Raw genomic sequence first — 23,860 nt, forward strand, 5'->3', positions numbered from 1 at the left:
TTCCAGACTGGCATTCGTTGTATTGTTTCAATCGTCCAATCCACTTCCCTGCTCTGATTCTGTTATCTTATCTAAGCACTGTCAACGGTAAACTTACATACCTTGTGGTATTGCCTGTTTTGTAGATCATCTGTACGGGTCAGTAAAAGAACAAACTGAAAAAACTTGGGTGAGATAAGTTTAGCCTCGATTAAGCAACAAAGCAATGTCAGAAATCAAAAAAACGAGTCACAGCTAAATGAAGTCATGATAGCACTTCAGTAAGACGCAAACCGTAATTCAGGCTCATATATTTGAAGAAAACGCAACAGTTTTTACTTTTCAGTTTGAGTCTGTAACGTAATGGTTTAAGCTTTCAAATTAATATTTGAGTTCAAATAGAAGAAACTTTGCAAATATTCAGAGATAGGCGAGTGATGTTGTTACTCGTTCAAATCTTTCGTCTAAAAGCTTCTTAGTCAAACTGGGTGAACTCTAACTGTAAGATTCACGTAAAAGGCAGATAAAACCTTATTATTGTTCGTTATTTCATGTCCGACTCAGCAACAGCCATTAAGAGGATCACTTTTGATTGAGCGCAAATTGACCTACCATGAATGTATTCAACAGAATAAACTCACAAGGCGCGTAAAATGCTCGCGTTTGGATTGGTTTTATCGCTTGAATGAACAATGCTAGCAATGAAATTGCATTTGCAGCACAATGTAACAAATAAGTCATGCTATGATAAAATTCTCATGCTTGTTGTTTGTGTAAAACATAGTGTGTCTATATTAAGTCGTGTGCTTTCTCACAAAAGACAAATGCCTCGTACACTAGCAAATTTAATGCAAGACAACAATGCCACAGTAAAAGAATATATTTGACTACAACAACCATAGTTAATTTGACAATACTAATGTACTACATCGTTCCTTGTACCAGAAATCGTCGTTCAAACACTTCCTACAAAACATTTTGAGAAAAATTAGTTTCACGTTTTGACTTTGTTGACATAAGTTATGGAATATTTAGCATTATTAGATAGTATTAATTCAATTGCATCTTGGGATTGTTATTATGATGAACACTTGGTCAACTGCTATTATTGTGCATGCGGTTATTTTGTTATTTTGTTACTCGTGCAACCGTTATATGACAGGCTGTCAAACATTTGTTTTGAGTAGTCTCTCTAACGATTCAACAGAAGGAATTATGCAAAGAAAACACACTACTTCGTAAAGCATGAAACACTGGCTGTTATAGAAAACTCTATACCTTTGTAAAAACAGTAGTTGACACCAGGTATGCTGTTATCCCAGCAACATTCTCTCTTTTCACATTCGCTTTCATCTATTCCTAAGTATCCGCAATCAATTCTGTCTTGTGGTTTTACAACATCGCAAGCACTACCTATATGTGTGTGAATCCATAGTTTAAATATTTATAGCTGCAATGGTCGAAATTTTGCATAACATCTTAAACTTTGCAACAATGTGAAGATTACAGTGATATTACGTTTTTATGACTAAATGTTTGTATACTTTGGTAAAACACCAGGGAACTCCTTCATAGCTTTGTCCCAACAGCAGCCTTTAGTCAAACATTCCTTTTCCTTGATTCCATAGTAACCGCAATCTAATCGCTGCGTCGGGTCCACCGATTTGCACTCGCTGCCTAAAATATAATAAATACCCTGTACCAAGACTTGCAATAAAATATATGGGTGTTTAAATTTCACTTTAAAATAGCAAAAAAGAGGTTAAGTAAATTGCTTTTCAATCGAAAGTGGGTTTATAAACGACCATTTTGGTTTGTGTCGCTAGTTAGTGCGAAAACGTCATGGTTCTTGAATAGGGGTATATTTAACTTATGTATGTGCCTTAATGTACCTCCGATTTTGGTATTTTCTTCTTCTACAATATACAATACCATACAGTGCTGTGCCGTGCTTCTTTATTTATTATAACAAAGACATGGCAGCTACACCCTTTTGTTTCGCTTTCCCAATGAAGGATTGTGTATAGTATTGTAATGCTACTTGTTTACCTTTGTAGAAACAAAAATAGTCTTTTGGCTTGCTGCTATCCCAGCAACAGTTGTTATGTTCGCATTCCGACTGTTTTATTCCCACGTAACCACAATCTATTCTGGCTTTTACTGCACTGCAAGTACTCCCTAAAATTTTTCGATAGAAGGAGTTCAATAGCTATGTGACAAAGACGCCATTCACATGTGAAATCCAGTGCTAAATTTTGAAAATTCACAGGACAAAAGCGCATGCTTAATATGCAGTGCCCTACTTGTTGATTACAAGAGGGACTGAGATTTGCCATGTTTTAAATATCTGCAGTGGAGTTAGGAGTCTCTCTCCATGTTGTAACATACATTGTCTTAGTTACAAAGTAAATTTAAATTGACCGAATTTTGTAGCTACCTAGATATGTTACCCTGATTATGCTTATGATATGTAATAAAGAGTAATATGAACCTGTCTGTTCATCTTGGGAGAAAATTTCGTCTTCAGCCTCGTCACGGATAAAATGACCTGGAACGTAAATGTTATATTAGTAAAATGATCATGAGTGACTAAAAAGATTATTTATTATGAAATTGGCCGTGAAGGAGGTTAGAAGAGAAAATGCAATCTTTTTTGGCCTTTCATATCAACGTGAGAAATGAACGCGCAGGAAGTCATCGTGGGCTGCATAGGTGCTTAATAAATACTATCTTGAAAACTGTTCTTAATTCTAGTTTTAGTAATATTTACTCATCCATGCCAGATCTCACGCCATGCTCTTAAACAATATGACACTCACACGCATAACACGATGTATTATCCCACGTATAAACACGAAGTTACCAAACAAAATTAAATATTAGCAAAGCACGCATTACGATTTTAAATTGTTTGAAAAACTATAGTAAAATGTTAAATCCACTACATAGACCTACATCAGAGAAAACTCGAACAGATAAGACTCATTGTACTAAAGTTATTATACGAACAATTATTCTAAACGTGGACACGACAGCAAGTAAAAAATTAAAAAAATGCATTTTCTTTCATATTATTTTCAAACTAAAAGGACGGATTTTTGTTGCACCCCTTCTTGCCACGCAGGCTTTGCAGACTGCCTTTGGTAAAATTTAACATACATACCAAACACGCATGCCAAACAAAGTAAAAGGATTGTGAAGAAAGTTGGTAAGATCGCCTTCATAATTGTTGCTAAATCTCAAAGTTTGAACTTGAAGTGAACTGAACACACAACTGATATCCAAGTGTGTCGGTTCTCTGCTTATCGTGATTTTTTATACTCTCCTTTGCACTAAATTTGAATTTATAATGGCGTGTTGAAAGTTGGTTTTGGCTACAACACTCGTTGAATATGGTGCTCGACAACCACTTGAATATTTGGTTTGTGTGTCTGCTTTGTTCGCATGGGCAACAATCTGCAACTGCGCTGTTCATTCATTCAAATCTCCTTTGTAATGCTCAAGCATGTTATTTTGATAATATTGGTCAATTTTGTGTCGAGGAATATGTTTAAAAGGACATGAACAAACTCTAATTTTATGATCAGATACAAGTCAATTGCAATAAATTGTTTAAATACCATCTTTATGCAAACTAGCCAATACCTGCACTAAAAGGAGTGGAGGTTTAGTTTGCGTCCACGCTCCGCCTTGTCTGTATTGTGTAGTATCTTCACAAAGCTTTCTTATGTTTGAGACTTCTGGAGATTCCTTGCAAAGATAAAGCAATGATAGTAGCACATGAGGGTGTTGCATTTCGAAGGCAGCCTGCCAGCACAAGATTTGATATTTCAAACGATTTTAAGACTCGTTCACGACGTACCGTTGTCGTTACAGGCATTTACATTTACATTTCTTAAATTTGGACATAGACAATCACACGCAGAGTGTGAATACTCATTTGGTGCTATGTTAATGTATGTACGCTGCAGACCTGTGCTATATCGCAACAAAATTACCATTTAAGTATATAAAACTTATTACTAGTTCTAATATGCCATGTAAGATTCCTCTTTAAATCCCTGTAAAAACATGGGCTCGTATCTTATTAACAGAACAACTTCCAAAAGCAGTAGTACAACATGGATGACTATACACTAGTATGTTTTCAGTTATCTTTATGATAATATTCAAATACTCAATGCTTCGAAGAAATATTATTTCACTACTTATGATTTTCGAATTCTACTTATTATACCATTCTTGTTTGATACATATATCACGAATAAATGGAAACGTCCTGTTGCCTTCTACATCTAGCTGCACGTTTTAGAGATTTGACGCATGATTTGATGCACGATTAAAGATCTTTGTGCATGCAACTGAAGAGTGTGATTTTGATACAAATATGTCATTTTACTTCTATTAATTGATAAATGAGGAGATGAAAAACTTTGCAAAACTGAGCCTAGTCGCATCTGGGTATTGTGGAGCGTTTTTCATTCAGATAATCAAAAAATTTGTGAAAGTTTAAATGTTCCTTTTCAAACAATTTGCAATCCAATCCTCATAGGCTTTAATCTTGACTCTGTAATTTCATTGGATGACATATACGATCATCGCAACAAACGTAAGAACTCAATTTTAATGTATTTCCGGATATATGCAGTGCCAGAGTAAAATCTGCTGGAAAATATAAATACAGACTTGAAACAAGTACTGTTTATGTTTGTTTTATTTGTAACTGTTTTTTTAGTTCTTTTAAATATTGCTGGTATTATTAGTATTTTTCATTATCAGTCATGTTGTTTGGTGATGTAGATATAAGCAAAAACATTACATTAATTTACAAGTCTCTTTAACTGTATTGCATCTAGTTTATATTTATCTACCAATGACCAGTACTTGCTAACAACACCTTCCATTATCTACATGAATGACTGATCAGCTTATATCATCATAACAATAGCTACTTATGGTGACAATGTTTATGATCTTCTGCAAGAACATATCTTTAAGAAACATGCTTTTCCTTCGTATATGTATCGCTAAACAAATATCACAAAATACAGAATACGGCATGTACCAGTCACGAGCCCAAAATAATCGCGTCTCCAGAAATTTTAATTTTATAACGAAGCATAAACTGGTGTTGCGTGCGTACGAGCACGTCCTCTATTTGCTTGGCGCATGCAACAATAACGAAGAAAGGACTGAATGAATCATTCCGACCGCAAACTTAAGTTGTTTTTTCCGCCTTTTACATAAGTGCTCATTTCCAAAGAATAATATTCGACTGTTTAAAAATACTTCCTGTCAACGGTAAGAGGACAAGTAATACAGTTTACTGTATGTGTTTTTCATATTCCTTGACTAGGCGACTTCGAATGAATCGATAACTTGCCCTTAATAACTCAAATTGTGATTTTTTTCAACTGATCAAATAATCTTCTACTTCACGTTTGCCGCGCTTTTTTGACTACTGTCCTTCTAACAGTAGGTTCCAAGCAATGAACATTAAAGTGTCCATAGTCTGTACAGACGTAGAGTAAAGAGAATGAAATCTTGATACCATTTGGGTAATGTAATTTTGTACGATATAAAAGATATTAGAATAAGTTGCAAAAAGAGATTAGACTTCTACCCAAGCGTCTACCTTCATATGAGATGTACACATGTGTATACCATCTGCAAATTATTGTAATCGTCCTTAAAAGAGTTTCAAACGATTTATTTAACTAAGGTAAAATAATAAAAGTCTTGGGATTTATTATTAAGAGATGTTATGTTCAAACATGCAAAAATTTAGTTTTGTTTCAATTAAGGAACGGAAGTAAATTGATCAATACAGATTTGATGAATACGTTTGGAAGGGAAAGGAAATTTCTAGTTAGAATACATTATGAAAGTATCTTAGATAATCTACATCATTGATCTATACAATATATGAGAGCTGTTACATTTTGAGCAGAAAAAAAGTCTGGCCTCCAAATAGAAGACACTTTATACCGATGACAATCCCAATGTTGCATCTTAAGCCGATTCCAAAGCCTTTTGGATACCTAAAACATGCGATGCTACTTACCATTTTTCACATGGAATGGGTAGAGCTACAAAGGAAAACGAAAACAGTTAGAGTTCCTGACAATGCTCAACAACGTAGTCTATGTGAATCTGCTGTAACTCGTACAACAGGTGGTGAGTTATATGCGAACATCCGACGATACTTCAATAATGTCAATGAAATAGACACAATAAATTGATTGGTCTATTGCTGTGTTTGCATATCCTGTGCAAAACTGATCTTAAACTAACCAATTAAATCAATCAATCAATTAAAGAGAATTTGCAAATCAATCATGAACAAATTATAGAGGAAAAGTTAAAACGCTTTTTTTGATTTTTTTTGTTTCGAATTGTTATTTATATGCTTTTAAGTTCTCCCATGCAAAGGTCTGCGAAAAAGCCTTTGCATACCTAGTCAACATCTTTTATTTCTTAAACAATATTTGACAAACTTTTCTTGTCGTCTTCACTTTTTCCATATTTACTTTTCGCACTGAACTCGTATGAAAATACGATTGTTGAGGTAGAAAGAAAGAAAAATATCTTTGCACATGACACTAAATGTTTTAAGGTGTTTATTGCGTACATTATTGATGCAAAATGCAAACCAACCTGAAATAGATTCCTGCTATCGTAGCAGGTTTTATATTCTTTATATTAAAAGGCTATGAAGTTTTTCAACGTCAGAAACAAAATCAAATAGACAAAATCCATCAGCTTAATTAGCTTTTGCAGAACAGTTTAGTTTTTAAAGCAAATGAAGATGTCGTGATGAGCGAATCCGGTATAGTGTAAATGCAGCCTAAAGAGCCCGTTGTTGCACCACGGCAACAATCACCAAATGAAATATGTGCAAACTTTTAAAAAAGGTCCGGGTCCTAGAGGGCTAAGAAAGAAAGATGTTACCCAGAGGGGATTTAAGAGTCAATTTTTGCTTTCATAAATTAGTGACCAAATAATAGTGCTACAAAAGAGAAAAGTGCTGGTGTGCTTGCCTCAAAACCCATTTGACCGCAGAATATTTCAAGTGTAGAATGAGGAAGGATGTACTTAATTAAAGTTTTACAGCGTTGTTGGCTCAGCACAGTAATATTAATTCAGAAACTTTTACGAGTAATTTTCTGCCGCAATTACCTTAAACAGTGGCAGATTACTCATTAGGCCAAGCCTACAGGCCGCGGCTTTCGAGAGGCCTGTTGTATCTAGACATAGTTAATTTTTCATTTTTTCCATTGCGTAATACTCAAATGCTTTACTTGACCATTTGTGCATTTAAAAACTTTACGATCTATTGTTCAAATGCAGACGCTCAGAACTCATGAAGTTGTGGATCTTCCCAGTTTGAGTTTTAAATTTATTTCTTCTTGTCGATACTTTGATTTACAAAAATAAGCTGGGAAATGCGAAGGCAAGGAGCGCAAGGAACTCAAGTGCCATCTAAAAACTGAGCTTAGTCGGAGGATTAGTTATCTGATTTAAAGACCAAAAATTTTATCTTTGTCTACAGGCCTTGTCATTAGTAATCCGCCACTAGTTTCTATAAGGTACTTAAAACTTAGAATTTTTCTTTTCCGCAACTGTATATAAACACATTTTGTGTATAAATTTAATTGCTTAATGGAACAGCTTGCACCTTCATTTCGGATTCATTTCTTTGTTTTGTGATATGTCGATGCGGACAAAACGAAGCTATAATGCAAATTACGTTTTGTTATTCTCTGTCAACTCCGTTTATCAAATATCGAGAGAAAGCTGCTAATTTCAAACATGTCGCCTTGCCTTGCTCGAATTTCACGACAATATAATTGATTCTCTGCGTTTCAACGATTTTGGCCCTATGAATTAATTGGCAGACTTATACAAATGGCTTCTTGCCCAAGTAACCAAGAATGTAGAGGCGAAGACTTGACAAATAATACCGCTGTTAACAAAACCTCGACCATCCAAATCGCTACAACGTCGTAAAAGATGAGGAAATATCCCTGGAAAATTGTTATGACAGTCAATGTTTTCCTGAATTTACGAATGTTAAAAGGGTTCCTACAATGTTGTACTCAAAGCAAACGAGACAAGATAGTCCGTGATCTGTGACCGATTTTCTTTCATTCCCGTTGGACACCTCAAGGAAGGTCGTGAAAAATTCAAGACAGAACGACTTTTACATGCTTAACGCAGTTTTACTTCTTGTCATCTCCAAAAAGCTGCCGTTTTATTGCTATATTACATTAAAATTTTAAAATTTGTAGCTCATTACAACTTCGAAATCCGCCATTTTCCCTAAGAAACTTCATGTTATTTATATTTTGTGTGCTAGTGTCAGACCTAATAGAGAGCTATTCCGCACGATAATACTGGCAACATAAATAAAATGTCTGAAAGAAATACATATTTCACTCGTGCATTAGGTTGGATTTTAGCAATTGTTGCGAAGATAATATTTTGAAAGTTATAATCGTATTGTGCAAGACAAGGCGCGCTTTTTTTAAAGGTCTGTCTCGAATTCGTCGTCAATGTCATCATCTAAAAACTCCTCTTCCTCAACATCATTGTCGTCATCAATATCTACATTCGTGCATGCAGTACACGACCATACATCCGTGTACTTCACTCCGGCTTTGTTACATGAACAACGTTGGGAGTTACAGCCACGTTGCAGCTAGTCTTACAACCACAATGAACGTTATCAAGTAGGGAATCCGGCGCTAGGGGAATGGTCATCCATACGACTTCAGACTTGCAGTTTCCCGTCACTCGTTTGCCACCCATTTTCATCCGGAGGAGTAATATCCATTTGTGGTTGTAAACGGAAAAGCCAAAGCGCAGCTTGGTACAAAAATGTAAGTTCCATAAACTTCCATTGCTAATCAAGAGTTAGTGTAAATATTGCTAAAGTCATTCTTATTGCATTCTGTATACAACTGAGAGGTATTTTGCAAAAAGAAGTTAAAAATCTCAGTCAAGAAGCATAAAATCTCAAAACACCAAGCTAGAACTCAACATTATATGATTCTTAGAACAAACTTAGCTACTATTTGTTTACAATATGTCAGAAGTGGTAAACTTTTGTATTTTTCAACAATCTCTTTCATAGGTTGTGATGATTGTTAATCTTCAGTTAAGGCTTTATGCTCAAGATCATGTTTTACAGTTCAAGAAAGAATATTTTTCAGTGAGCCATTTCAGAAGCCAGAAAGCTGGGGTTTTTTGCTTGGGTTGAAACTTGTTTTATTGTAAATTTGATTAGCGAGGACTTTCATAGATAAAAGTTGTCTTTGTCATACCATGAAAAGGAGAGTGAAAGAGTTCTGGCACATTGATTGAAAAAGTGATCCTGTATATATATTTCTCAACAAGAAATGTAGTTATGATTCTGATCTATACATACTAATTTACTAATTTACTCTGTGTCCTTTGATAAAAGTTTATAATGTTGATTTAAAATAAAAAATATCTGAATTATTTTTGAAGTCATTCTTTATATAATCAATGCATGGAAACAGCAACTAAAGATGGTTTTGGGACATTGGTATGTAATGGAGACAAGATCCTCTGTTAGAAGTAAGTGAGCAAGCACTTTAATGCTTAGTGTAGGTTCTACAAAACCAAAACAATGTTGTCCTTCTATATTTAAAAAGAGAAATTTCAGAATTCTACTCTTCCAAAGTAAAGAATGGACTTCACTTATCCTATGTAGAGTGACCTTGTAGAAAGAGTGGTCAAAACATTGAATCAAAGTAATTTTTGTGTTTAGTGAGTCTAATAGCCTGATAGCAATACTTTTAAAACTTTATTTTTGCTCTTGCATCACTTAAAGCAGGTTAATCAGAAAAGCATGTACTTTATGGAATCTGTAACATAGCTGTAAGCTGCTAAATGTTTGTTCTACAATTTTTGCATTTATCTTAGGCCTATGCATAATGATGTGCCTCTTTAAAAGCTTATTAACAAAAAATTCTTTAGTGGTAATGATCAATTTCTTACCAAGCTTTAGTGTTTAAGGAAAAATTTATAGAAAGATGCGTTGCTATCCTTCGAAAAGTGAAGTTGCGCACGATTTAACCATGAGTTCTTAACACTGACAAGATTTAGGTCTAAAACAGGCTTCTCCTATGTTGATACATAAGTGCAAAGGTGACAGTTTAGGTTTGCTTCCAAAATTTTCGACAGAATTCTTCATTTAAAACTTACATTTTACTTGGACTTTATTAAGAGTCTCGCCTTTTTGCCACCTTTCAAGATGGCGCCCGTAAATAAATTTGCCTCACCATGACAACGGCAGTTAGATACAAAGAGTTCCGCACAAAAAAATGGCGACATTCAAAATTGAAGGAGCGAGGAATTTTGAAATTCAACCGCGAAATACTAAAAAACTGCAGCTTTTTAGAAGTGACAATAAAAAGAATATCAAACAGCAAGTGACTTTCTATCTATTTTGAAAATTTTGCGACCTTCCTTGAGGTGTCCAACGAAACTCATTTTTAAAGCATATTTTTGAGGCACAGATCACGGACTAAGATTGGACATGAACCTTAGTTGGATGAAATAAACCATATTATTTCTAATGATTTAAATACACGTGAGTCGATTGAATAAGAAAGAACATCAAGACAGGATCGAATTAAATCCAAATCTCGTCGAATTATATTTTCAATATGCCAAAGTACATAAAGAAATGATGGAAAATGAAAGATATTAAGCAAACTCTTTCGACAATCACTAAAGAAATGGAGAAAATGATAGCTGTGATTTTTCAGATTTTTGAGAAGATGAATATAGATAAGCAACTGTTGCTTACAAACAGAGCATTTTTTACATAGGAGGATATAATGACGATAAAGGAACATCATGTGATCTTATATGTGAATTGCAGGTTACTGGTATTAAATCACATATTTTGAAAGTGTCGTGTCATATGCCTGAATCACGGTTGAGCCATGGAGCTGAGATCATTAATGATGATATTTTCGTCTTTGGAGGATATGGAAAGGAAGACAAAATTCTCTCTAGCTTGTAAAGATTGATCCAGGATCTCTTAAAATTAAAGCAATGCCTCGATTTCCTCATCCATTAGCTGGAATGGCAACACATCGATGGAAAGATCAAGTTGTTCTTCTTGGAGGCTACGATGATCGAGAAATACTTAACAATGTTATCATGATGGCTGTAAGTGAAGGTAAGATTACCTTGTTACCCACCATGAATGAAAAATATGGAGATTTTGTGCAGCTATAACGGAAGATACATTTGTTATCATGGGAGGTCAGGTTGCTGAGCACAGATATCTTAAATCAGTTGAGATTTTTCAAATAGGAAGAAGTACGATATGATCATATCTTTCTGTTATGAATAAACCAAGATATCTAGCCATTGCTGAAGTTTTACTTCCTTGGTTCAAATTCGTTTAGAGAGTAAAATTATTTGTGACTGAATAGTACAATATAACATGTAGAATAAAAGATGGAGCAGAAAATCAGCTACAACCATGCAAAATATCAGTAGATCATATTTACATAAGTTTTAATTGATTTTTCTGTACGTACAGTGAAATTAAAATTTTATCTCACTCTTCTCATCAGTGTTTAAAAAAAATATGACAAATGATCATTTACATATTTTAGTTGTGGCAAATTTGTTAAATCATCAATAAAGGGATGGGAAACATGTCCTACAGGTTTAAGGCCGAATTTTCATACAATAATTTTAATCGGTGCAATCATCTTAATTGATGCAATCGTCTCGTGTGCTCCTTAAAGGAAGATTTACCTGGAGTGATGAAACAGTCTGCCTTCTTATAAGACTGGAATGGATGCAGATCTTATACTACTTGACGTTATATGGTGAGATTGCAGATTTCTCACGTTTTTTATTTAAAAAAATTTTGTTGCATATTATTTAATGGTTTTTTGAAACGTTTAGTTAATAAAATCTTTTATTTATAACTTATTCCTTTGTTCTTTTATTTTAGTTCCTAAAATTTTGTTTCGCCTGAAACGATTAAAAAACCTTTCAGGTATGTATTTTTATAGCTTTATATGATTAGCTAATCTTTATAGAGATTCAGTTGCATTAAGAGAAATATAAAACGGTCAATTTTAAATTTCGTGTATCGATAGCTGATTGTTTACACGAATATTTGTATATGCACACCATAGGAGTAGATTTCATTTTCAAGACAATGACGTTGGTAATTATTTTGTCGAATCATGAGGAATGATGGCCGTCAAAGATATTGTATTGAACACTAGCTTGAAGGACAGCAATTAACAATTGCCTCCATATGAAAACGTACATAAGCCCTAACACCAACAAAACTTAGTGCCAAAGATTTTCCTTTGAGATATTATATATATGACCAATAAAAACATGAGCTGCCACTATAAGTATCTTTCTTTATAATTGCCTCGCATTTTCCAGGAAGTTCTATTTAATTAAAAATATAAGCATCGTCATCACTGAACTTTTGAACTTCTCATCCTATATAGGTTGGTCGGGCAACGCTTGCATTTAGGAAAGTAGATGTTTCAGAAATGACCTTTCGCCAACGATATTTAATTCGATATACACACTTGCCTGGTTAAATATATTCTTCATTCAGAACATGCACGGAAGAAAATATATATGTTAATACACGGTAAGGAGATTAAAGAACGTAATAATACACGCTAAATGGAAGAATTAGTATGAACTTGCTTCTATGAAGAAAGTATAAATGCTAAATAGATTCAATTTTAATAATTTTTCACAAGCAGCGCTAAGCGCAGAGTATTCTTGATAAGCATAATGTGTCATAACGTGTTGAATGATTTGGCCAAGATTTCCCTAGTTTATAATATTCGGCGTATTGAATGGCAAATATTCGATTGTTGTTTTACTACTAAAGGAAATATTTTATTAAAATAAACTCCCGTCTATAAAAAAAAGTATAGATGCTGAATAGATTAAATAATTATTTACTCAACAAAAAGCGCAGAGTATTCTTTATGAGTATATTTTGTCATGGCATTTTGGACGATTTTGAGAAATATTTCCCTAATTTATAATATTTGGCGAATAGAAATAGAATGGCAAATATTCGATTGATGTTTTACTGTTAAAGGAGTGGTTAAACACTACTTATAACATAGCCAGTGCGCTTGTGCAAAAGTGTCTCAAAGAAATAGAACACGCAAAATTATGCATACGTATGGATTAGTTTACTGATTACATTAAACAACATTTTCATGACGGAATTTTTTCTTTTCCAATACGAGACATTCTCTAATGCAGCGAAATTTTTTTTGTTAACTTTCAAATTACAGGTTATTTTGTATTTCTCTTTTTTAGATAAATTTATCATTTCATCAGTTATGTATAAATGTGAGCTTAAATTAATTGAAACATGAATAATCAATTTGAATGCCCAGAGTTCACGTATCTTTTAGCCAAATTTCCCGAAACTATGTCAGCTTGAACAACAAGTGCCAATTGTTTTTTAGGGGAGTCATTTTAGTGCACAAGCTATTTGAAAAGTGCTTCTTCGAAACACAATTCTCACTCTAAAAACTATTACTATTTGCGAAAACTTTACCGTCAAATATACAATTACAAGTCGAATCACTTATTCCACCAGTGATTTTTTAGGATTTTTGCGCTGATTACTTAAGTGAGGTTTTACTAATTGCTCAGTTTTTATGCACTCTTTATATTTGAAAACAAATTTACGTTATATTGGATTTCATTTACCTACTGTCAAATAAATTCATCTTTTACAAAAATGTAGTTTCTTCACGATCTTTAATCCTTCACGACGTAATATGGAATTTTTCCAGAAAAATACAAGACAATTTAAAGTTGAATTCATTGCTATCGTAGTCTGACTCCAAAGGCTAAAATGAACTTCTATTATATTAAACAATAGAGGATGGCGTGACAGCTGGGTTTTGTATGCTAACCAAGCTGTAGTTGGAAGTGTGAAAACCATTAAACATACGACTAGCACAAAAGTTGGTAATGTTTTATGATGCTTTCGTTTTCTGATATTTTCAGTTGTTATTGTGCATGGAGTTCTTCTTTCTTTTGATTTGGCAATTTTATGCATTTCAAAGTTTAAGTAAACAAGAATAACTGCTATCAAAGGAAGACAAAGGAATAACATGCCTGGTATTATTCTGAACCAAGCTAAACTATCTAGTAGAAGGATCAAACACTCCAGAATTGCTGTAAAACCTATTAACCTTTTTTTGTTACTTTATTTTGATGAAAAAATGGAAATTTGATTGCTAAGAATCGTTCGACGTTTAGTGTCAGCAGCAGCAGAACTGAAAAAGATTGTACCAAAAACAGCACTCCAAAAAAACGATTTCATTTACTTGATATTTTTCTCCTTGTAATTTGGAAATAGCGGCCCATTCAATCAACGGATGAGCAAGTACAACCACTGATAACTGAGCACATGACAATAGAAACATAGCGAAATAACAAAATTTTTTTCATACTCGACATGATCTCCATATACTGATAATAACAACACAATTTAGAAAGAGTCCCGCAATAATAGAATAGTGCTTGTCAATAAAGCTGAATCCATTATTTGAAAACAAAATATTGTTTGACCAAGACTTCACACAAAACACTTATGTGTTCATATGCTCAAATTTACTCTATAAAAAATTTGCATAATTGCTTAATACATTATGTATGAATGGTAGTTACTCGTCAGCAAGAATGAAATAAAAAGTGAAGAATTAACATGCAAATTCCTTACTTTTTGGTGCACGTAACATCTTCTAAATACGTTATCAAGGCAATCTTTAAAAAAAGAGGACAAAAACCAAAACTCATGAAACAGAAAATACGTTACTATATGAACACTTTCCAAATTTAGACGAAATATATTTTATGCATCTTGTTTTATAATTCATGGCACTAAATTATAGTGTAAATAAAAACATACTATAAACTAAAGAAGGTAAAGTTCAAGTACTAAGCTTCAGTTTCAGTAAAAAATATAATGCCTTATGTTTACAAAACAAATCTTCATTGAACAAGTGAGATAAAGAAAAGGATTACAATACTCAAAACGTTCTTGGCAGCTGTTAGAGCCAGAATCAGTTATTTTACAGGTGATTTAATTCATAAAAATCAATTGACTTGTTCTTAATGCATAACTGTTTTCCCTTAGTCTATAGTATTTTTGAAAAAATATTTTTATCGTGCGATCTCACAAAGACTCATAAAATGTTTTAGCTATTTGTGTCGTTCAATCAAGCGAATCGTCGTATATATCTCGATACAAATGAAATTATGAACTCAAGAACGACCATAAGTGTATGATTATTATTCAAAATTCCTAAATGCTCTTTAAGCTTACAATACATAGAAAAAGAAAAAAAAATCCCGAACTGCAATCAAGAAAAAAATTTTTAGCATATATTTCATGGACCTGAGCTCGTTATAACAAGACTTCTATACTTTATTGTAAGACAAAATGCTAAATCGTCTTGATAAAAAATGAAATTTCATAATCTGTTTTTGGTTAGTCATACTTTATTGACCCACGCCAAAGGTATTATTTTGTTTTTAAAAACATATAAAACACTCTAAGTGCACTAAAGCTGATTCGGAAAAAGACTTATAAAAAAAAAACTTTGCAAATTTTCATAGTGCAATGACTACTATTTATATACTGCTAATGACTTGGAAGCATCAGTCTATACCAGTAACACCTCAACTTACCAACAGTCCTATGACTGAACAATATAAAGCGTTAACTCAATGGCTTATTTCCTCAAATTGCTTCAGTTATGTCAGCACAAACTGACCAACATGATTGAGCTATGTAAGTAGCATTCACAATTAAACTTCTACGTATACAAACATGTGTTGATAATCCATGTTCGCAATTTTCCTTTTTAATATAACTTGGCCTACTCAAATGATGATCGTTTGCGTTTAGATATTTGATGATTCCATTGGCGTAGCCAGCCCACAAATTTGGTCCTGCTATGTTACATTTTTTGTGTTCACTCACTGTTAAAACCATTGATTTCTAAAGAGATGAATAATACCAATAATCTAAAATTTTAATAGCAGAATTGAAACTTGCGTGCTGGCTACGCCACTGCATGATTCTCCAAATATACTTTTGTGTATAAGACCTCTAATTTGACTGACGTGGAAAACATCAATACCTATCTTAAACATCAGTTAAAAGAGTATATTAATTCAGTAAAGGCAGTTAAATTATAAGTAAAATCGCTTGGAAATGCGTGATATGATCAGCAATGACATTGCCAAACAGTAAGCATCAAAGGAAGAGTAAAACCTTCATAATTACGCTATAATTTGATCTGTAGCACTTGAAAGTATTTTCTGGTAAATGCTTATTAAATGATCCTGACAGGAATGTCATTTACAAATTCTGTGCTCTCTGGTTTTTTGTTTTTCAGTGAAAAATAAAAAGCAGAATAATGATTGTCTATCAGAAATTAAAATGTTGAAGAATACCCGACGCCAAAAACTTTTATAGAGAAAGGCAATATATATGGAAGAAGTTGAGAATAGGTGGGTAAAATTATGTTTTATTTGTTAGATTGTCCCGTTTTGTACGTGTGTTTCTGTTATTAGCAACAAACAACGAATAAAAGAGACTCCTCCTTAAGCTCAACGTTTGTCACTGACAGACATAAGGTACTAAGAAATTTAATATGAAATTAATTAAGACCCAAAGAACAAATTAATTGTCTTCATGTTGGATTACATTTGCACAGCAAAAAAGGAAAATGCTTTGTGAAAATAATCCAACATGGTAGTCAAGACGTAGTTTGCACACACACTTTCCTTTGTATCAATGGTCAACAAACTCCAAAATGGAAACAATGATTTAACTTGGTGAGCCTGGGCTGATCTATACCGTTTTCATACTGCAATCATATCGTGTTGAAGTATGAAGTAAATACAAGCAAGTTCAATGTTCAAAACTTTTTCTTCGTAGCATCAAAATATTAAAACAATTATGAACACATTGCATTTCTTATTTTCCAATTTTTGAGGAGTGCTGCACCGCGCCTATTTCCCCTCACGTTTCATTGACTTGAGAAATGCAAGTCTTGTGTGACTACCAGACAATGAATAAAATTTTATGAATGCATTTAGGAAGGATGTGTTTCGATAGAGATGTTAGTATTTTTTGTTTACCGGTTGAAGTGCCATTTTAAACAGAAACGTTTGTTCTACCAAAATTTTGTAGATAATACACATGCATGCGATGCTTGTCTGATGGGTTGTTTTATATAAGCTCTACATTTCACTATGAAAATTTTTCATAGATTTTTTTATAAGACTTAGCTGAAGTATGAACTTTAATTACTTGTTTTTCGCAAAAATACTGAAAAAATGAATCGACAATTCCTAATTTTTGCACGAACAGAGCATATTTCACAAGTTTAAGGAAGAATGGTATAGTAGCAAATATTTTTGGATTTAAAACAGTGACAAAATTGAAATGGTAACTAGTGTTACCATTTGCGACCAATTTCTGATATAAAAAGTAAATCGTCTTTAACCATATAGTTGCCCTATTTTTCACAAAGCTGATCTGGCATGATTTGTCCAAATGTTTTTAAACTAAAGAAAATGGAGCTTAAACATCAAGTTCCGATAAAGGCAAAACTAAAATAATGCTTATCGCAACAAGTATAAATTAGCATAACTATCAAAAATGAATTTGTTGCAAAGAGACGCATGCAGATGTTGACAGCTTTTAAATATGCAATCGTTCAATCTTTTTACCAATTTTATCTTATATTGGACACACGAATTGACTTTTCCTTTTTGCAAATATCTGTTTCTCTGAGTAAGTAGCTTTCTAAAAAATAAGGTTCTTCTTCTGTACCAACCCATAAAGATAACTAAAATGTTTTTGTTATATTTTCTTATCTGAATATTTGCCATTAGGCTGGTTTCAAACATTGCATTTTATATGCACCAAATGCATTGAAAATAGAAGAGAACGAGATAAAATTTCTCATTATCTGTCGTTTAAATCGCATTAGGCTCATGTAAAACGTGATATTATAAACGGTCTGAACTCTGCCTTCAATTTGAGTTTTCATGCGTAATGCATTTCATCTACAAACGCATATCCAGAAAGACTTGGTAAACAGGAGATACTCAATTGTCCTCTCATGCTTCGAAACAGACATAACCCACTAAAGTTTTAAAGCTTATTCAGGGCGAGCCTGTTTAGTCATGAGTCATCCATCATTACCGTAATGATATAAATATTATGTGGGCCCTGGCTCAAATTCGCTGTATGAATGGTGTTTATCCACACCGAACAATGCATTTTAAAGACCTTAATACGAAATATCGTGCATCTATGTAAATAAGAGCCAATATTGTAAAAGTGGGGGCGCTTGGGAGAGGCGCCCCCTTTCTACCTTTGAAATGGGTAATTTTTCATAATTTCATGTCTTCAACTTCGTCAAGAGAGCCCCCATCTGATAAATTTAGTTCTACAGCACTGCTAAGAGCCTTCATGACTATCGAGTTTGCCATGTCATTGGTATCCACGGTTGATTTTAACTATCGGAAGACCATGAGTTGGCAAAAATTGATCACGCAAAAACTTATATATAAAACTTGAAAGCCATTTGAACGATGCACTTGTTTTTGTTATACGATGTAATTTGCTTAAGTTGTTCTCGAAGAAATGCTCGAGAACTGTATTGGATTATCAGATATAATAATCTACTAGCTTAATATATTGATGGTCTTTTTGACATTGAACGTCGTGCACAGCAGGTTTGTGTGCATATGCAGGAAAGCAAGTTGAGAAGTATGCTTGTTAAAGGAAGTTTTTTACCTTGTGCCAAAGTTCTTGCAGCATTGCAAACCACGGCTGAACAAGCATTTGATCTTTTAACACTGGACAGGACTGTGGAGATCTTTTTAAAAATAAGATAAGTGAATATGTAGAAATGTTTTGTAATGAAAACAAGAATATCACAGATGTGATTTTAAATTGCATTGGCTGTGTTGGTGGACTGTGTATTTTGTGTTTTATTCGTGTAAGTGTGCATTGTATGTCAGACCATGAAGGAATACTTTATAAATAATGTTGAGTATATTGTTGCAGATGTTGAAGAAAAATTAAGTTGTAAAAGACAAACCAGATGAACTCGAAAAATGAAGTAAAAACTCTTGCAAGAAAAGGAATTGACGAAAGTATATTAATGTCTGATGAACCTAATCTTGGAAGTTATCTTCTTTAGATAATCATTTAGATAATTGGTACATCCATAATGTGTATTGTCATTGAATTTGTAGCTGGCTTAGTCAGAGACACAAAGAAAGATAAGAAAGATGAAAATATTCACGAAATTAAAAAAAGTATTTTCATTACTGGTTAAACAATTATTCTTTTCTTGAGAAATTATTGATTTTTGTTGTACTCCCAATGTATTTAGTATAAATCATGATACTTTTTGTATGAGAACCATGTTCACCTTAATTAGTAACATTTTAATATTCTTCATGCATTTTAAACAACAAATTGCAATCAAAATATATCATCATTAAAGTTTTGTACCTATGATCAAATACATTACTTGTTTTTGCAGCAAAACTTTACCAGCCTGAAGTTTTGGTCAAGTAGCATGCATGAACATTTTCAAATGAATTGGAGACTCCACAACTGCCGTACGGGTTTTTAATGTTTTGGAACGAAAAAATGTTGTGTGTTACATTTGCAGACTTGAAGTTTGTGTAACAAATGTAACTCTCATTGAAGGCAATCCAACTTTTGAAAAGAAAAAGACCTCACTAGATCAACTTGTAAATGATTAGAACTGTGTCTAATTATGCATGGAGAAACCATTATTGACGATGTTTCTTTTACCTAACTTGATGCCAACGCATTGTTTAAAGTTGTTTTAATACAAAAACATAATAAAGCCACGGATTAATATTTGCAATTTGCTTGGTAATCATAGTAGCCTTGGAATGAAAGTTATTTCTAGAATTAATTAAAATTTTTTAGAACAATCGACTAGTAATCACTTTTTCTTAAAATGATCCTACTTTATTTTCTTCAAATAATTGACACTTGAATAACTTGAAGTTTTAATACCCCTATGTCTTATAAGCCTATTTTACAGGTCTATTTTAACAAATCTCCTGTTTTATCCTTCTATAATGCTTAACTCTAATAAATATTTTACATCAAATATTTCTGTAATCCCCTGTGCATATTTTTTTGCGTTTTTTCTTAGGATTAATGATCTTACTAACAACACTATATATCACTGGTGAACTTGTTATTTGCCGATTATGTTCATGTAGCAACAAGAACATTAATTTTTTCATATATGTGCTTTCCTCAACGTCTTCAATCCTTCACGATGTAGTATAGAATTTTTCCAAAAAAATACAAGACAATTGAATGACGAGTTAATTGCCATTATGGTAAAGGTCCATAATCTAAGATGGACTTCCATTACGCTGTACGTTGACGAACGAATTACGTGGCTTGTGTAGACTGACCAAGCAGCACATGGAAGTGTGAAAACCATCAAACATATGACAAGTAGAAAAGTTGGCAATGTCTTCTGAGACTTTTTCGTTTTTAGACTGATATTTTCCGTTGATATAGTGGATACGGTACTTTTTTTTTTAGATTTTGCAGTTTTATACATTTCAAAATTGAGGTACACAAGAACAACTGAGATCAAGGTAATGGAAATGTATAACATGCCTTTTAAAGCACGAAACAAAACTAAGCTTCCTGATAGAATGAAAAAACAGTTCAGAATTGCCGTGAAACCTACTAACCTTTTTTTTGTGACATACTGCTGATGAAAAAAGGGAAATTTGATCGCCAGGAATCGTTCGAAATTAAGTGTCAACGACATTACAACTGAAGGACTTTGCGCAAGGAAAATTATAATAATGGGGACGCCAGTTTTAACTTTATCTTCATGTAATTTCCAGTAAGTCATCCATGCAATTGAAGGATGGACAATTACGACCACAGCCAAGTCAGCACAAGACAATAGAAGTATCGTGAAATAGCAAATTTTATTTCTCAATTGTGATGACCTCCGTATACTGATGATAACAACAGAATTTAGAAATGTTCCTGCACAAAAAAATCCAAAATTAAAAAGCCACAATAGAACAGTGCTTGTAAATGGCAAAAAAGTCATTGTTTGAACACAGAAATTTCTTCTAAATTGATGTTCCGTATAGACAACTCTCATGTGATGTTTGCTTATTTTAGTTCATATGTTCAAGTGCGAGTTTTGAAATTTGCATAAGTGTTTTCCATAATGGATAACGTATGAATTTTAATTACCCATCGTATTTGGTTATCAATTGATAAATAGAATGAAAAGAAAGTAACTAGTGGTTATTGTGTTCACGTAACATATAATTTGCGAAGATAGATGTTTTCAAACTTTATGTGGGAAAGCGGTGACAAAAATTGAAACAGGTGTTAATGATATTTTACCATGTGATCAATATCCAGAATTTGAGCAAAGTTCATGAATACATCCATGCCTTATTCTTATGCAACTGATCGTGTAAATGTAGAATTAGTCAAATCAATGTTCAATAATTAAACAGTATAGAGCACAAGTATTAATACTGCTTAGAGCGTTACCTCTTGGTATGAAATCCAGTTAGCTGAATGAGAGATGGAAAATTATAACTATAAAATATGAGTTTTTCAATTTAGGCAGGTGCGTCAGCATTTACATTCATAATTAATGGACTAATTGCATAGATAATTTCATTTTGCTCAACTTTATCGAAATGGCTTGTTCTTTATGCGTGCCTGCTTTACCTCAGTTATTACATAATAATGTTCCAATTTTCGAAGCATTTTATAAATGGAAAATTGTTTTTGCTATTGTTCTCTACAACACAGGAGGCGTTTTTCTGATCTCAATTTTTTTTTAACATTACAAAAACAAGTTTTCTGTTCCATTGCAACAGGATAAAATGTTTTGAAATATAACGTTTCCCTCAACAGGAAATCAATCAAATATCAACACCTATTATAATATACAAGATGCTACACAACAAAGTAAATGTTGCCTGCTATTACAGAGACATATAGAAGCAAAGTTTTTCTTTGTGGGAGGAATTTTACATATTACGCAAAGTGTGTACAATAGAAAATTTAAAATGTCCTTTAGATTATCTTTACGCCAAGGTATTTCGTTATTTTAATGTAGTTTATAAAACAGTGAAAACAGTTAGAAAAATTTGTGTGCACAATGGGAGATCGGTTTATGAAAGTAGTGTTTTTAATTGGTTGCACAAAGAGCATGAGATGTTCAAAATCAAATTTAATTAAAAAGTTTCATTTCATGCCGGTTTTAAAAGACTTTTTCACCAATAGCCAATATTGTAACTTAAGCTTGCCAATATTTGCAACAATCAAGGCTATAGAAACACACATGGCAAAAACGTGGACATAAAAAAGTAGCAAACCTATTTTAATTTTATGTCTTTGAATTGAAAAAGCTCCATCACAACAAACCCTTGCAAAAATTTTGCAAACAGTGAGCTGCCTTTTTTCAAAGTAAAATTTTTTTTCCTAAAGCGAGACATAAAAACTTTGCATAAGAAATAGGAATACAGTTGCATACAACAATGTAGATAATTGAAGATTTTTAAATTGCACAAGCATAAATTTTCGGTTGGTCTTTTAATTTAGATAAAAATGAACTAATTTGATCTTGTAATGTTGAGCTTCGTGCAAGAAAATATTGAAAACTATCACACAGATATCTTCTTTGTTTTCTCCATCTGTTTTTCTAATAGTCGAGGAACTATAGCTCTATATAGTATGCTCAAAATGCTATGTAGTAAAACAGATACTCACTCGCAGCTGCGTGGTATTGCGAACATTTTTTGCAAGCAAATTTTTGCAAATTATGCCGTAAAAACGCAAAAAATCGCGTTTCCAACTATCTAAAAATCAAAATTTTCCGGGGGAGCATGTCTCTGGACTCCGCGCCTTAGGCGCTCAAAGTGCATCATGAAAGTCTACTTTCATACAATACATCCCAGTATTTTTCAGCTTTAATAATACTGACACTTGTGATATAAATATTTTAGCATTTTAGCTCTATACTCAGTCTTCTGTGTGTGATTGACGCTTTTTCAGGAGAATTGATATTCCTACAAAAATGAGCATGTTGAAATAAAAATTTATGTTTTGTTTGATTTATATCCACGAATTAACAACAAATTGCATTAGTACTATTTTTTGCAAAATTGTACTTTTTTGACAATCTTTAATCCATCACGACGTAATATGGAATCCTTCCAAAAAAATATCAAACAATTCAAAGATGAATTCATTGTTAGTATAGTAAGAGTCCAAAGATAAAGATATAAGTTTATTTTCTTTGGCGTGCGTAGTATGAAGCTTCTCTAGATGGCAAAAAAGCACGAGGAAGCGTGAAAACCATTTAACATACAACAAGAGAAAAAGTAGGCAATGACTTTTTTGTTTTGAAACTATCTTTGTGTTTTGATACAGAGGATACATTTCATATCTTTGTGTTTTGATACAGAGGATACATTACATATCTTTGTGTTTTGATACAGAGGATACAATTAAAAAGCAACAACAGAACGGTGCTTGTGAGAGTACTTAAAGCCATTATTGAAACATAAAGAGATCCTCACCAAAGTTCGATGAAGAGTAAAAATGCTAAATTTGCTTAGTAAAGTAAAATATTTAAAATTGCGTTGTAGAAATTTTTTATAATGTTTTTTTGTATAATGCATATGTATGAATTATAGTCAAGTTCGATTATTCGTTCTAAAAATGAAAAGA

At 32.9% G+C, this 23,860-nt stretch overlaps 1 protein-coding gene and 1 long non-coding RNA gene across 4 annotated transcripts; one reads left to right on the top strand and one right to left on the bottom strand.

Annotated features, from left to right (window-relative positions):
- Positions 1-841: 841 nt before the first annotated feature.
- On the bottom strand, positions 842-16,158 carry LOC124437635 (integumentary mucin A.1-like). 3 transcript variants are annotated; one of them, XM_046987607.1, is made up of 6 exons: positions 3,143-3,336; positions 2,471-2,527; positions 2,029-2,157; positions 1,524-1,656; positions 1,258-1,392; positions 842-945 (listed from the first exon to the last, which is right to left on the bottom strand). In XM_046987607.1, the coding sequence occupies exons 1-5, from the start codon at positions 3,201-3,203 to the stop codon at positions 1,389-1,391; spliced, it is 384 nt and encodes a 127-aa protein (XP_046843563.1). In that variant the 5' UTR covers positions 3,204-3,336; the 3' UTR covers positions 842-945; positions 1,258-1,388. The 3 variants fall into 3 exon arrangements, 1 of the variants encoding a protein (XP_046843563.1); XR_006945786.1 differs by lacking the exons at positions 1,524-1,656; positions 2,029-2,157; positions 2,471-2,527; positions 3,143-3,336 and adding an exon at positions 16,146-16,158; XR_006945785.1 differs by lacking the exons at positions 1,524-1,656; positions 2,029-2,157; positions 2,471-2,527; positions 3,143-3,336 and adding an exon at positions 12,205-12,217.
- On the top strand, positions 3,894-19,593 carry LOC124437637. The gene is made up of 3 exons (XR_006945788.1): positions 3,894-3,907; positions 5,500-5,501; positions 19,161-19,593. It is a non-coding gene; the product is annotated as an uncharacterized LOC124437637 (long non-coding RNA).
- Positions 19,594-23,860: the final 4,267 nt, after the last annotated feature.

Source organism: Xenia sp. Carnegie-2017, unplaced genomic scaffold, assembly GCF_021976095.1.
Source record: "Xenia sp. Carnegie-2017 unplaced genomic scaffold, XeniaSp_v1 HiC_scaffold_16, whole genome shotgun sequence".
In the NCBI taxonomy this organism is placed as follows: Eukaryota; Metazoa; Cnidaria; class Anthozoa; order Malacalcyonacea; family Xeniidae; genus Xenia; species Xenia sp. Carnegie-2017.